General features: G+C 47.1%; 2 protein-coding genes across 3 annotated transcripts in view; both read left to right on the forward strand.

Moving 5' to 3' along the window:
- The window catches only part of LOC135385929 (adhesion G protein-coupled receptor L3-like), a 317487-nt gene that overhangs the window by 22407 nt on the left and 280042 nt on the right, over positions 1 to 15038 (forward strand). Inside the window, exon 1 of one of the 2 annotated variants that reach the window (XM_064615561.1) lies at positions 1529 to 1592. The exons of the other annotated variant lie outside the window; for it this stretch is intronic. The gene's annotated coding sequence lies outside the window, so the exon portion shown is untranslated. Of the gene's footprint in view, positions 1 to 1528; positions 1593 to 15038 lie in introns of those variants that run through there. 2 annotated transcript variants of the gene reach the window in all.
- On the forward strand, positions 14100 to 14735 carry LOC135384938 (uncharacterized). Its single transcript, XM_064614119.1, has one exon. The coding sequence runs from the start codon at positions 14100 to 14102 to the stop codon at positions 14733 to 14735; it is 636 nt and encodes a 211-aa protein (XP_064470189.1).

Raw genomic sequence — 15038 nt, forward strand, 5'->3', positions numbered from 1 at the left:
GCGACTCTACAATGATTGGTCTGAAGATAAGTTTTGACGTCCTGAGTGTCCTCTAACGCTCTTTGAAATCCTAGTCGACGATACCCCGTATTTAACGTCTACTGGGGCCGGGGATGCCGTTGAGGCTTATCATACGAAATTTGTTCGAATTCAAAGGTTGTTTATTCGACGAAAAAAAAAAAGCGGGGGAAGGATCAGTGAAACGCAAAGCCGACATGCTGTTCCACTCGGAAAAAGGGAAAAGAGACAAAAGGAATGCAGAAAAGGAAAGCGGACATGAAGAAAGAGAGAGAGAAAAAAATAAACAGAGGAGCGAAAAGAAGTATCGTTCGCGGTTCGTCAATCGTTCACGTCGTGGTCGCTTCTTGCACATTTTAGTAGGTAGCTATTATCCACTACTCACGTAAACGATCTGGAATAGACAGCATCTCTGTTCCTGGAGGCAACATCGCCATGCGTTCCTTTCGAAACCAAGCGGATGACAGCAGGCGAAACGGACTCCAGTCAACGAGCTTATTCTGTTTAATGGGGGAAGACGGAAAGATTCTCCAAATGTAAACGTAATAAAAAAATTAAAAGAACGAAATATGCATGAGTCAGGTGATCACATCATGATACTTCTTTATATACATATATATATTTGTTTATATAACTTTGATCGGAGTCTACCTCAAAATGTCCAGAAACATTATATTGAAAACCTATTGACATTGCTGGGCACTGCAAATCAGGTTTCCAAATGTGCGGAAATGAAGAAGATACCACGCCGAGAACCTGTTGAAACGCTACACATTTTGCTCTTTATGTGCACCAACCGGGAAGTATCATGCTATATAAGGAGCTGTCAGGAGCGGGACGTAAAGTATGAGCCATTACTCGTCCTGCATACGACACAGGGTACAGCATACTCATAGCGCAACATCGAAGAGTGGAACATTCAGCGGTCCGCCGTAAGAAGATACAAACAGCAACTTCAGGTCAGGTGCCGACGACATTTCACGAAGATATATAGGCGGTTGCCGACTTGAGGCTTTCGCTTCGTTCTGATTTTGGGAGAGACACTTGAGACTCTTCGGTTAGTATGGCTCCAGTTGGGGAGTTGTCTCATTTGGGACAGCATGGTCAAGGCGAGTATCGCTTTGCGCAGCACTCGTGATTTCTTTTGGCCTATAGAACCGGTCCTTGTCGTGTGCCAAAATTCAAACACCACACACGCGGTGTTGGTTATCTGTGGCGTTGACTTGGTACGGCGTTGAGCAAGAAGAACTATGATAGCAGACTCCCGTCGTCCTGGATATCAGAGTTCAGTAAGATCGTGAGATTGCGTTCCCGATAACATCGCAGAAAGCAAAAAACAACACGGGAAGTAGAAACTGCCTCACGTACGTAGCATGACTGCCTCCATTCGGTGTTTTCAATGTTAAGCGTGTCACGAACAGAACGCCACCTGCAGAGGCTCAGCCTGCTACTCTGTCAGCTATTGTGCATATCACCTGTCGTTTCCTCTTAGTCGTAACGTGCCCAAACACACCCGAAGACTCCAGCCCGCTAATATTTTCATCGGCATCCGGATCATCATCCCGAAAGGACAGGTAATTTTTAACGGTCACTGAACTTTTGCTTTTTATAACTGTTGCTTAGTGTCTTAACGCTATCGCTGCCGTCAACGTTTGCATTCCTGTGTTACACATCGATCGTCTGCGCAGCGGCCAACGAGAGGCTTGTTTGCACTTGTTACTCGTGTGGTATTCGATTGGCAATTATTGATGTTACAGAAATAGAAATACATGGCTATTGATATTAATACACCTATTGTGACAATTGCGAAGTAACACTTGTCATTGGATGGGCTGTCGTCAAACGCAAACAACGCATTGTGAAAGGATGGAGTTAGGATGCAGTTCGGCAAAGCCCTGCGACGTCTTAACCACGGAAGCTTCACAAACAGCCTCATTGCCCTATACTAGTGGTAAATGAACGGTTTTGTGCACTGATATGCTGCTAACAGCTACCGCAGATGCTGATTGTATGGAAGTATTTCCTTACTCCCTACATGCAGAATTACGTGCAGTAAGCGGACAGCTCACATGACCTCGGAAGCTTCCTTGTTGCTGCAATGAGCAGGTAGCCCATTGCTCGTGCACTCGGCTCTTTCAGAAAGGCGTGCTATAGGGGGGCTTGTATTCATTATGGTCCCGTATTCGAATTCGTATTTGCATTTATACGAGGGGTGTTCAAGTCAAACCGGGACTTCCTGTCTCCTGAGCGTACAAATGGCTCGCGCTACTTCTTTTTCGTCATTTTCACACGCGACAGGCCTCCGCGTTCACCACGTGGTGGTCCAAAGTTTGTGCAAAACGGAAGACACGTTCTGGACAAGATGGCCGACAACGAGGTGAGCGCGCACATCGAAGAGCGAATTGTCATGAAGTTTCTCGTGAATGAAGGTGTAAAGTCATTTGAAATTCACAGAAGACTTCAGGCTCTGTATAGCCACAATACACTTAGCCGCAGCAAAGCGTTTGAGTGGTGCAAACGGTTCCGAGACGGCCGTACATCAGTGCAGGACGATCCCGGCCGGGGCGGCTCAGAGCCCAGTGTCAGAGTTCCTGAGAACATCCAACTTGTGGAGCGCCTGATCCTCAAGGACCGACGGATAACATGTCTCGAACTGGCTCGAAAGACGGACTTTCTGTGGGAACGTTGAACACTATCATTCATGAACACCTTCAGTTTCGGAAAGTTAGTGCCCGTTGGGTCCCGAGGCAGCTCTCCGTGTTTCGCCGGCAGAGAAGACTGGAAATCTCTCAAGAGCTAAGGTACCGTTTCGACACTGAAGGACAGCCGTTCCTTGATCGGATCATCACGTGCGATAAAACGTGGGTGTACCATTTCACTCCTGAGTCTAAACGCGCATCAAAACAGTGGAAGCATCCGGGCTCGCCAGCTCTCAAGAAGTTCCGAAGCACCCCGTCTGCGGGTAAGGTCATGGCCACGGTTTTCCGGGACAAGGCTGGCGTTGTTCATGTTGATTTTCTGCCCAGTGGTACCACCATCAATAGTGCATATTACTGCCAGGTCCTCAGGGATGTGCCTAAGGCGCTGAAGCAAAAGCGGCCGGGCCTCATCACCAAAGGAGTCCTCCTCCTACAGGACAATGCACGGCCGCATACCGCGCATCTCACGACACGCACCTTACAGGAATTTGGCTGGGAGTTGCTGCCCCATCCCCCTTACAGTCCAGACCTCGCCCCCAGCGATTTCCACTTAATGCGTTCCTTGGGGGCTGCCACTTCAGCTGCAACGACGAGGTCAAGAATGCGGTCCGATCATGGCTGCTATGCGCCGGCAAGGATTTCTATGCTGCTCGCATCCAAGCCCTCGTCAAACGCTGGGACAAGTGCATTAGTGCTGCTGGAAATTACGTTGAAAAATAAAACTACTTTCTCGCCTGTAAGTTCATTTTACTTTTGCGAAAAATGAAAAGTCCCGGTTTGACTTGAACACCCCTCGTATTACGGTTAGCGACGATAACAATGAGTATTGAGATCATGTGTATGCAGGGTGCATCACGAGAAGCGGGCCAAAGTTTTCATAAATCCAAGTTGAGTTTTTCCTTCAACAGCTGCAAACATCTACGTGTTTGCGATATGGCTATTTCAGGTTGGGGGTTTTCGTAGGCACCGAGAGATGGCACTGTCAGTGAGCGCTAGTGAGCGCTAGAATTAGTGCGTTTCCAAAATTAATATAATGAATCCATAAAAATGCGTCCGTGGTGTAAGAGAGTTGTAGACCAAATCCCCGAGCTCTCCAACCCACAAGAAATGGACAACACTGCGAGCTCACATGATGGGCTATGAGAGATGAAAAAATGCTAAATCCCCGTTTGTCCTACGAAGTTTCTTTTAGGTGCGGCCGCTTTATGTCCCCCTGTATGCTTTCTTCCGTCCCTGTGAACTCTGAATGCACTGGATAGCTGTTCAGCAGTGCATAGTGCGCACTGGCTTTCCTCTCCATCTGTCCACATCTGTACGCCGCTCATTGCCACAGATGCTTCGTGGCGCTAACACAGAACACACACACACACAGACACATACACACACACGAAAAAAAATAAAAAAACATTCGTATGATCCAGTGCAGAAGATTGCTGTGTAAAATACTGGCTGTACATTTTGTTGTACCGTATCTGATACGGAACTGCTTATCTTGCTTATCTGAAACGTCAAACTGACCGCATTGTAACGGAACATTTCGCACAGCAAACGATCGCGGTTTCAAATCGCGCGCCAAACGGAACCGAAACATGCACACGAAAACATCGCGAAATGTAAACTTTGCTATAAGAAAAGTGTGTGCAAAGTATTTGTTAAATTAACGTACTTGCTTGTGATGCCAGCGTTCTCAGACGAACTCATCTTGGTTCTCGTTTAAGCCAGAGTTTATAAACTTTTGCTTTGCTCCAAATGAACGAAACTAAAATTTCGGACCGGAAGTCCGAAGTCCAACCATGCGTAGCGACACCTCTCAACTTGAAAGCCACCCATTGAATAATGGCAGTTGAAGAAAAGACACCATCTGTGGGATTCGAATTCCGATGTCCCTCCAGAGATGCTACCAATTGCATCACCCTCTCTTCAACGTACCAAGCCACGCTAGTAAACACGGGTACACACCCTCACCCTCAACACGTTCTCTCTTACATTGTTGCCATTGTTGTCACTCCCACATTCACATAGACGAACAGCTATCATTGTCTTGGCGCATTATGGCCTTCGTTGCTTATGCGCCAAGAAAACCTGAATCATCATCATCATCAACATAGACGAACACACTCGTGGCAGGCGGCATCATTCTCATGTGACGTAGTAATCGATGAGGCAATTAAACAACATTGGAAGGAAAAACACACCAAGCCTCACGCCATGCTTAGCATCTGGGACCGAAAATAGGAGGGTACGTGTTCGAATCCATTTTCTTCAACTTCCAGCATTCAATTTGAACTGCCGTTTCTAGGAAGAACAACGAAGATAAAGTTTTTTTTTATTTCATTGCATTATCTCTGCCTCACCTCATTGCATTAGAGAAGGGGGGGGGGGGCTCAAGCGAGGGTACACCACACTTTGTGGAACGGCATCCTGCAAGGTATATATAAACAGGTAGCGCAACTCCCATACGCCCCTGTGTCTTCAGAATGACGCCATGATAGAGACGGTCAGCGCGATCCGTCCGGACAACTACGATTGTAAATAAATAACGTCAGAGGCGACGTCAGCAGTATGAATAATAAGTAGTGCATAATTAGCCACGGCAGGTTTACGTTCGCGCACTTTGTTTGTGTTGTATTCTCTTTTCCTCACCCAGGCAACAATACCAGACGAGAACACAGAAAAATAAATCATATCAGGTTTAATGAAACATATCAAATCGAAATACATACAGTTATCACAGTTTTTTGACAGCTCCAAACAGAAGGGCATCTTGATGACCATACAGAAATTAGGAAGGTTCACTTAAGGTCCATTTCTCGCCTAGAGCTGTACGTACCCATAGTGATTAGAGGTTTGCATTTATGCAATGAGTGGCCATTATTGGTCCATTGCAACAAAACATGACATCGTTAGTGCACAGCTGATTCCTGCTAACACTCACGCTACCATGGCCGCGCATCTCATGAATTTTTTTTTTCACGAGGCCGCAACAGGGGATGCATGTATTCATCTGTTCACACGTGTTAATCTTGGTCTACAGCTCCGTCGCTGTGAACGTCGCTTCCCGTTTAACCCCAAAACTGCAGGAACTCTGTATTGCAAAGAACGGACACACGGCACGGATACAGAGATGCACGGATAAACACGCCCACTGTGACACATGCGCAAAGGAACAGGATACGGAAATGTACTCGGGTGGTAGATGATTTCGTGCATGTGCACGGGTTGGGTAACAGAACGTTTTTTCGACATTAAAATTATGAATAACTATTAGTACACACACAAGCCATGTCCATGTTGTAAAGTTTTGTTGTTTACGATCGTACCTCTACTACCAACACCAAGGATCGCTCGCGCCTCATGATGGTAGCCTTGCCGATGGGTCTGATTTGGTACTTTCACTTGTTTTGGCTACCAGTTTAGATATACCTTGCATGCTGTGTTTTGAGAGAGACTGAGCATAGAGCGGTCAGGGGGACAAGAAGCGCCCGTATCTAAAAGTGATACTCCACAAGACGCTCGGATGTCTCGCATTTTTCTGTCTCTCATAGTGTGCCATGCGGGCTCGCTGCGGTTTCTATTTTTGCGGATCGGAGCCCTCGTGGCTACAGCTATTAATTTCGGAAACTCATTAAGGCTGCAACTCCCTAATTTGAACTAAGGGGCACATTTTTATTAATTAATTAAGTTAATTTGGTGAACTCTTTAAGGCTAGTGCTGGCTACTCAGACTAGTAGACCATAGCGCAAATAGGTATTTGCATTCCAGCTTTAGAAGGAAAAACGCAATGTGGATTTGTGCAAATTTTTATCCGCTTCTCGTGACGCACCATATATACGTGTGTACGGGTGTATGCTGATAAACGCCCTTCTGTCAGCGCGAAAATAAGTGCGACAAACGTTCATCATATCAAAACAGATTGTGTATTCTTCTAATTGCATTTTTTTAATTGAAATGTATTTTCTTATAGAAAATGAACCCCACTATAACAGAATACAAGAGTGGATGCCCCCCTTTCATATCTGCCTAACTATACTCCCCGAACTCTCCCGAATATTGTGACATCCTTTCTTTCTATCCGGGCTTCTTGGACCAGACAAAGTAGAGTGGCACTCACGATTCCACATGTCCCCCGTATATATCGACCTTCTCACGCATTGCCGCGTCATTTAATCCCCTCCCGTATGATCCTCTCTGTGCCATATATTACTTCGCGCAAGAACGTGTAGACAGCCTTTGTCTGCAGCTCCTTGCTGGGAGAACACAGGACCAAAAAGGATCAGTGCAGGGAATAAGGCAAAAGATGCCACGATCCATTGGAGCTATCGCCTACGTGAGAGGCGGGTTCCTTCGGGAGTCATATGGCCGTAAAGTTCCTTTTCTGCGGAGCTCACTGTTTCTCGGCAGGCGCGAGCTTCTTCCTCCGGTGGTGAAGCAGGAAGAGAAATGAAGCGGAAAGTCCCCCCGGTGCTTTCTGTCCAATGCCGACGGGGTCGTAATAGTCATCAGTTCTTGTAGGGCATGCGGACACCAGTTCCTTTTTTTTCTCTCTCCCTCTCTCTCTCTGAGCCGGGGTAACATCAAAAGGGATCCCTAGTGGCACGCACGCATCTGCACTGCAAATCACGCATTCTTTATCGCCGCCCTGTCTCATTTCTGTGTTCTTTGTGCATGACCGTCACTCACGCAGTCGACGGGTGAAGTTCCCAAGCAGCACCTCAAAACCATCATCCTAGGGTGTTCAGTGTTTAGGTGAAAGTGGAGGGATGATGATTTGATGGTGATGATGATGGTCTAATTTAGTCGTCTCTCATCATCTCATCTCATCTCTCAACTGCCCTCAATTGTGACTCCAAAACCGGCAAGCTGTTCACCCCACCACACCGCCCCCACCCAGATGGTAGCAAAGACATATGTTAATACAGTGCCCTCCTAACCAGTCATGCGCCAGTCATTCAGTCATGCGCCTAAAATGCGCCTGTCATTCGCTTGCGCGAATTTAACCTCCCCTTGTTATTTTACCAACCATCACCACCACCTTTAAGCGATTGACTTACTGTGCGAATTTCTCTTGAATTCTATTTGTCGGTTATGTAATGCTCGCTACTGGGCTGCATCGGTTTGAGCCGAGTGCATCTGTAACAAGGAATAACTGCTTTGAAGTGCGCTTTCAAAAAAAACAAAAAAACTGAAGAAGCCAATGCGACGAATAGCATCTTCTTACAAACATTAAACATGTTAGTGTCCTGTTGGGGATGGGTCGCGTTTACAATCAAGTTCCGCGAAATTTGCCGCTAAAAATATGAGAAACTGCATTTAATGCACGCGTATCATCCCCACCACTTCGGGTCAGTGCTGGTCACCGTTAGGACCTGACACAATAGTGAGTTTTAGTGCATTGTACGCTATAGTCTTTGCGTACGTAAGTGATAGCGTGGTGGTTCTGAGGACTACGCGAAGCTCTCTTTATGTTTTGCGCGTTTGCGGAACCACCAACGCTATCTTTTACGTGCGCAAAGGCGATAACGTAGGATACACTAGAACTCCCAAATGAGAGGTGCAAACGCTATCGCCACGTTAACCAACGTTGGAGGCAGTTCCTCGACGCTAGACGCGTTTCATGGTGCTTAGAGCTGGTCCATATCTGTCTCTATACGTGTGCTCGTCCCTCCTCCTCTTGCTTCTCCTTCTCGACGGTCTGGGATCAAACCAAAGCTAAACAAACACTTTCACGTGATTTCTGATGACGTTGAGTGATTGCGCAAAAAATTGATTGTTTTATTCGATCTCAAAACAGTCCTTCAATGACCTTTATCTTGGTCACGCAGTGATGCCTAAGTTGGGTACAGCTTCAATCTCAAAATTAGTGGATGTATTGAGACTGTCGCTTTAAGATGTCCGCTCGACTAAATCTTTCTGTAATATGTGTCAATCGTATTTGATAGTGTCGTCTGCTATACCGAGTAGTTAAGTGATGTATTGTCTAACATCCCGCCTAGGGTTCCTCTTTGTATACGTTCCTGAGCGGAAACATGGCGTTATTGAGCAAAGTAGCACTATGTAGCGAGCTAACAATCTCCTCAGCGTAGCATTTTTTGACTAGTCTATGTGGAGGGGGCTAAGCGACGGAAAATGAACGGGTGCTTTTCACCCAGGCTGCTCAGGGTGATGTTAGTAGCAACGCAACACATTTACGCACAGGAGTTATATAGACAACCAAAAGCTACCGCATAGCAGCAGACACTTTATGTTTGCGGTTTAGTTTAATAGTTAGCTGTTTATGCACCCAGCGTTACACATGTGACAGAGCACTATTAATATTTTTAATTTGCTAGCGGTGAAAGGACTCGGCGCGACGTCTGGTGGGAAATAATTCCGAATTCGTCAAGCAAATGTGATCTATGTACCAGAGATATGGTGAGCTACACCTGAGCATACCCGAGTAGAATTTGCTGCTCCAGATGCCTACGTAGCCGGCACGCAGCCGACTTTTTTTTCCCTTTTAGACCCATTGTTATGCACATGTAACGTAGTTTGGACGTTGTACTTGACGAGCAATGAGAATTCGGTATGGTGCAGCAACTTCGGCACAGCGTTGTCTGTATGGTTTTAAATTTTCATTGTCTAAAAAGCTATGAGTGACGAGGGACGATGAGGAACGAAAATTTTCTTAGATTACACGTCTACTGCTTTTCGGTACCTTTAACTACTTCAGACTGCGTAGTCTTGTCCAAACACGTAAATAGTTAAACTTGCATACTAAAACTTGCTCTCGGTATTTTTCTTCGCATTGATTCAGTAACAAACTGTGATTTTCAAGAATGAGTTTGCATGGCACATATTCGGCTGCAAAGTCATTTCGTCGAGGGTAGGATTTTCCACGCTTTCGTGGTTAGGTACACAATACTACATGAACCGCGGATAATTTATTTTCAGTCGAGCTGGCGTTTCCTGTAGTCTGTCTGAACGTTTACAATCGCTGTACTTTGCGACACAATGCTGCACTCTAAAAACTCCAACATAACAGCCTTAGCCGCGGCGAGGGCTCCACCTATACCTACACTTCGAAATGTTGAAGCCCTTCGTAACTACACTCGTCTTGTAACCCGTCATCGACGTCACCCGCTTGCGAGGGCTATATCCCCCGTCGCACTAACTCTGGCATACATAGGCTCGCAATCCCGTTGCTTCATGAAATTCCGCGCCGCAAAGCGTTGCGTATCCCAAGCTGCCCCCCTTGGATCCTTCATCAGCCTGATGTTTTCGTGGATATACCTGGTATAACGAATAAGGGATCTACCCCAACGCCAGTCCTTAAGCAGCTCACTCTGGAAGATATCACAAGGCATGCAGAAAGGAAGATGATTTTCACGGATGCATCCTCCAACACCACATGATCTTCTGGCGCGTTCGTCATCCTGGACTCCAGTGTCCGCCATGCTGTGCGCTTATCGCACTAGACATCTTCTACGGCTGCAGAGCTGTACGCTGTTCTCAATGCCGTCCAGTACATTGCCGATCAAGCAACACCTGGTGACTGCTCAATCTTTTCTGATTCTAAGACCGGCCTTCAAGCACTACGCGCACCTGTGGCCTCCAGTGGCCTTGTGGTCATAGTGTACGACATCATCTTATCTCACAATGCCGCTGTCGCAAAAGGGCACACAATCGAGCTCCATTGGATCCCCGGCCGCATCGGCACTGCTGGGAATGATGCTGCTGACAGAGAGGCACGTGATGCTCATCAACGAAGTCTCACGCAAAAGATATATTTCACCTCTAAAGATGCGAAACGTGTGCCGTACGTCATCCAACGTCGTTCAGTTCGGTGTGAGTGGTCGGATTCCGCAGAGCCGACGTCGCTGCTGCGCATAATTGACCCGGACCTGCCTTACCGAATCCCTCCGCGGATGTCCCGGCCGCTCGAAGCTTTGCTTCACAGACTCCGACTCAGTGTCCCATTGGCCAACGCATTTCTGTTCAATATATGCGCCCATCCTTCGTCGTTGTATTCAACGTGTGGTGTGCGTAAAGATTCGGAACATATTCTTCTCGAATGTGCACGGTTTCGAACTGCACGTTTGCAACTTCAGAGATCCCCGGACCGTCTTGATGGCCGACCCTTTGACGTCGTCGGCCTGCGATTCATCGTTAGGGTGCACAGCGCTCACTCATCACCTTCGTTAATAGCATAGCAGAGCTGTCGTCTTTTTAGACTTTTTCTTTTTTCTTTACTAGACCTGGAGTGGCTTGTCCCGCAGGGAGCGGGCTCACATCTTCATTTTTTTTCTCCTATCATCATCCTCATCTAAAAACTGACTTGACTGATGGCCGTATCACGGCAATGGTTTGCGCACAGCGTGCTATGCGGTGAAGGTCTATTTGTTTTCCTTTCTTTTTTTGAGTGTGTGGATGAACTATGGCGGAGACATCTTTCGGTGCAGTGGATATAAGATGTAAAATGCTATCCTGCGTGCTCACTGCTGCACTTTTTTGTGTGTGTCTTATATGCAGTTAGCGGCAATATAGTATCGAATGCTGCCCGGTGCGCGGAGACTCCGCCCCGCTATGACGTATCTCCCAGCGTCAACGTGATGTTCGTCTCCACGCATAGAAATCTTAAGGAGTATGCCAGAAGGAAACCTCCGAAACTGGGACGTACGGGCGAGGGGAGCGCCATATTGAATCAGCTACTGTTGTCGCGGCGCATTCAAACAAAGGAATCCAGTAAGCATACAGCAAACATAACGCCAAAAATGTTTTTGGAACAGTAACATACCACCAGAACCCATGAAACCGTAAGATATATGAAAACACATACACACACGAAGAAACAGACACGACACGGACGCCACATGGGGACGCCGTCTCCGCCGCTGCCTCAACCAGCCTTGACTACAAGCCTGGATAGGGGCGGACACTGACAAAATATGTAGCCGACGGAAGCAGAGGAGCAACCGAGCATGTTGCAACACTTTTTGGAACTGTGGCTGCTTTCACGGGCTGGAAATACACGACGTTTCCTCGGCTGATTCAATATGGCTGCTTCCGAGCGCATACATTGAGAGAGGGAAGAGCCCCGTTCAAGTGCTTTGCTCTCCTCCGATCCTCCTCCCCAGCTTTCCTTCTAGCCTCTCTCCGTAAGATTTCTATGTCTCCATGGGAAAAGCTCGCTCGGAAGCGCCCCGCCTACCATAAGAGAGGGAATGAAGTGCATCCAGTGATTTATCCAGACCCCCTGCACCCCTAACCCCCCAAAATCTGCACCAGGAGAACCCCCTAAAATTTTGTGAGATTGCGCAGTATTTCGTCAAAAGCATATAAAGTCACCCCCTTGCGGAGCCCCCCCCCCCCCCCCCCAAAGGACGAAATTCTGGATAAACCACTGAGTGCATCAAAGATCAGCAATGTGTTGTCAGCCACTTCAAAGCTCAGTTAGCTCCATAGCTGCAGTCTATAGGTTTTTTGAAGAACACGCAGCGCACGGTTGCGGTGCAGGGTGGGTATGTCTTGCTTTTCTTCTTCTTCGTCCCACGGAGAATGGCCATTAGCCCCAAGGGAGATCGGCCGGCTTTTCCTATCGTCTCCGATCGTCGTCCTCGTACGTTGTCGCTGTTGATTTACACTGCATTTCTCGGCACGCCCTGCCAGAGCGCGCGCTGCTCCCTGGAACTTTGTTCAAATGACCTGGTATTGGTAGCTATATGTAGAGGGAGAACAAGCCTCCAGAGGCCAACCTTGAGCAGGGATAGCTGGTTAGTTTGTGGACAATGTCGCTCGTAATTTGCACCTGCTCATGATTAACCATCAGTACTCGGCATCGGTAGGTGTACTATATAATGTACAGCGGATTTATGTATTCCTGTACACCAGCTTCAAAATTTTCGAGAAGCAAGCGTACGCTTTTTTTTTCGGCGTTAAGTACAGAGCAGAGAAATGCAGAAGGGACAACAAATGAGGCTATTAGGGGTCAGTCAAATAAAACTACATACCGATATCCATAACCATGTTGTGAGACCATATGCACGTTACAGTCAGCTTGGAGTAGTGCTATGCCAGCCGTCAAATCTGCTTAGTTGTATAACACGCACGCACGCGTACAAGCGCACATAGAGAGAGAGGGGGATGGACGGGGGAGAGGAAAAACGGTGACAATGTTATAACGCCACACAACTCATACTCTCAGGTACTAACATCCTCCTTGATTATCCACCTCAACTAAAACGCTCTTTTGATCCACAAGAAATCTCTCCTTTCTAAAGATCATTCTGACTTCGAAGAGAGCATAAAAGTAAAAATGGTCGTTCGCTTCATAACGAGCGATACTCCCACCACGCAATGACCTCTTCCAGCTTGGAACGGCCAGCAGGTTTAACGCAGCTTGCAGCGACAGATTCATTTCTCAATTTACATCACTCGGTCGGCTGCACTGCCGAAAAGCAATATTTCGCCTTAGATCGACCGGGCGCTTGTGAAGCCCTGATAGGGCCGCTGTCAGGCGGCACATCGAGATAGGGCAGTCAGTCCCATCTATTTCCAAGGCGCCTACACTTCCATTAGATTGCATGAGACCGGCCCTCTGCGATATCCCGCCGTCTATTTCCTTACCCGGCCACCTTGTCCCCACCGAAAAACAAGTTCAACGTATGTGACTGTGTGCCCTGTGCATTCCGTAGCATATATGTGGGTATTCTCTGTCTTTATTTGATGCGTTGGGCGTTGCTTTAGCGTAGACTTGCTTCCGAAACTAATCGCGAGAACCGTACAGCGGAAATAAGTATATCGAACAGTTCGTAAATAGTATCGACATACTGATATACATACCGATGAGACATATAGAATCGAGGCGGCACTACCATGAAGTACAAGCGATCAGTGAGAGGAAACTAAGAAAGAACGAAATAAAAGAATGACACAAGCAATAGTAATTAGAGTATGAAATAAGCAAAGCTAAGAAAAAAGAATGTGTCTTAGAAATAAATGAGCAAATTGTGCACAGCGCCCTGCCAGAGCGCTTGTAGGAATGCACAAAACGCGGCAGAAGTAGTGCCACAAATCATTGTGTGTATCACACGTTTTTCAGGCTGACAACAATCGGCAACATAGCTTTTAGTAGCTTGTTGAATATGTTACGTAAAAGACGACGAAGTTTGTAGTTTTGGGGTGATGGTTTTTCTTTTTTTTTTTTTTTTTGTCAACGGACTTGTTGCACGTTCTGTATGTTCGATTCTGTAAGGACGAGGTGGGCTGGATTTTCTAAGAGCTGCGAGGCTTCAGTTTCAATTCTTCCACACAGAGGGATCTTCGGATTCCTCAACATTTCATGGTGCCGAAAACCCGAGCAGCTGACCTCACTGCAATTTTCGTCCGGATTTCTGTCCAACAACAATGGAGCGGGTCAAGTACAAGAGAGCGGCCAGAAGGGCTCAAGCAACGAAGCTCTGCAACGAGGTTGCTGAACTCAGAGCGGACTTAACAGTGACGGACGTAACGCTGAAAGCACTCTTGGGCAACCTTCAGACTGCCGACGTAGCCCTTCGAGCGGTGAACGACGAAATCGAGCCTCTGTTTGGAGTAGAGGAGCTTCAAGAGGAGTATCAGGGCGCAATCAGCTACGAAGAGAAGACCGTAAAAGCCATAGTGGAGATCCAGTCACGTTTGGATGAGTTGAGACTGGACCCTGTGCAGACACAGAGCGGAGTCAACCCTGGGCAGTCGCAGAGCGGAGTCAAACTCCCGAAGTTGAAGCTCCAAACTTTCTCAGGCGAGTTGACAAACTGGATATCTTTTTGGGAGCAGTATCGTAGGGCAGTTGATGAGAACGCAAGGTTGGCGAAGAGTGAGAAATTTCAATACTTGAGGACCTTGTTGAAAGGAGATGCAGCATCAGCTATTCGAGGTCTACAGGCAACAGCGGCATGCTATGACGATGCTATAGACATACTTAAGCAGCGTTTCGGGAATACAACCCGGATAGAACGTGAGCACCTGTCAAGGTTACGAAAACTCCCACCAGTGAAGTAGACGGAAGATTTCGTGGGGCTTCGAGCACTTTACGTTCATGTCCAGGCTCACGTGAGAGGACTTCGAGCGTTAGGAGTAACAAAAGAAAGTTAACCTTCCATGATGGTGGACATCCTTTTGTCGTCGTTTCCAGGAGCCCTAGTCATAGACTGCCAAAGAAGGATAGTGCACGACGCCATGCAGTCAGGAAGTTTCGAAGCCAACTAGGATGGACAAGGAGCAACTAAGTCAGAATCGACCGCAGAAACAGAAACAAAAGGACTGGAAGAGTTGAAAAGACTGCTTATATACTTGCGAGCAGAA

Source organism: Ornithodoros turicata, chromosome 2, assembly GCF_037126465.1.
Source record: "Ornithodoros turicata isolate Travis chromosome 2, ASM3712646v1, whole genome shotgun sequence".
Classification (NCBI taxonomy): domain Eukaryota; kingdom Metazoa; phylum Arthropoda; class Arachnida; order Ixodida; family Argasidae; genus Ornithodoros; species Ornithodoros turicata.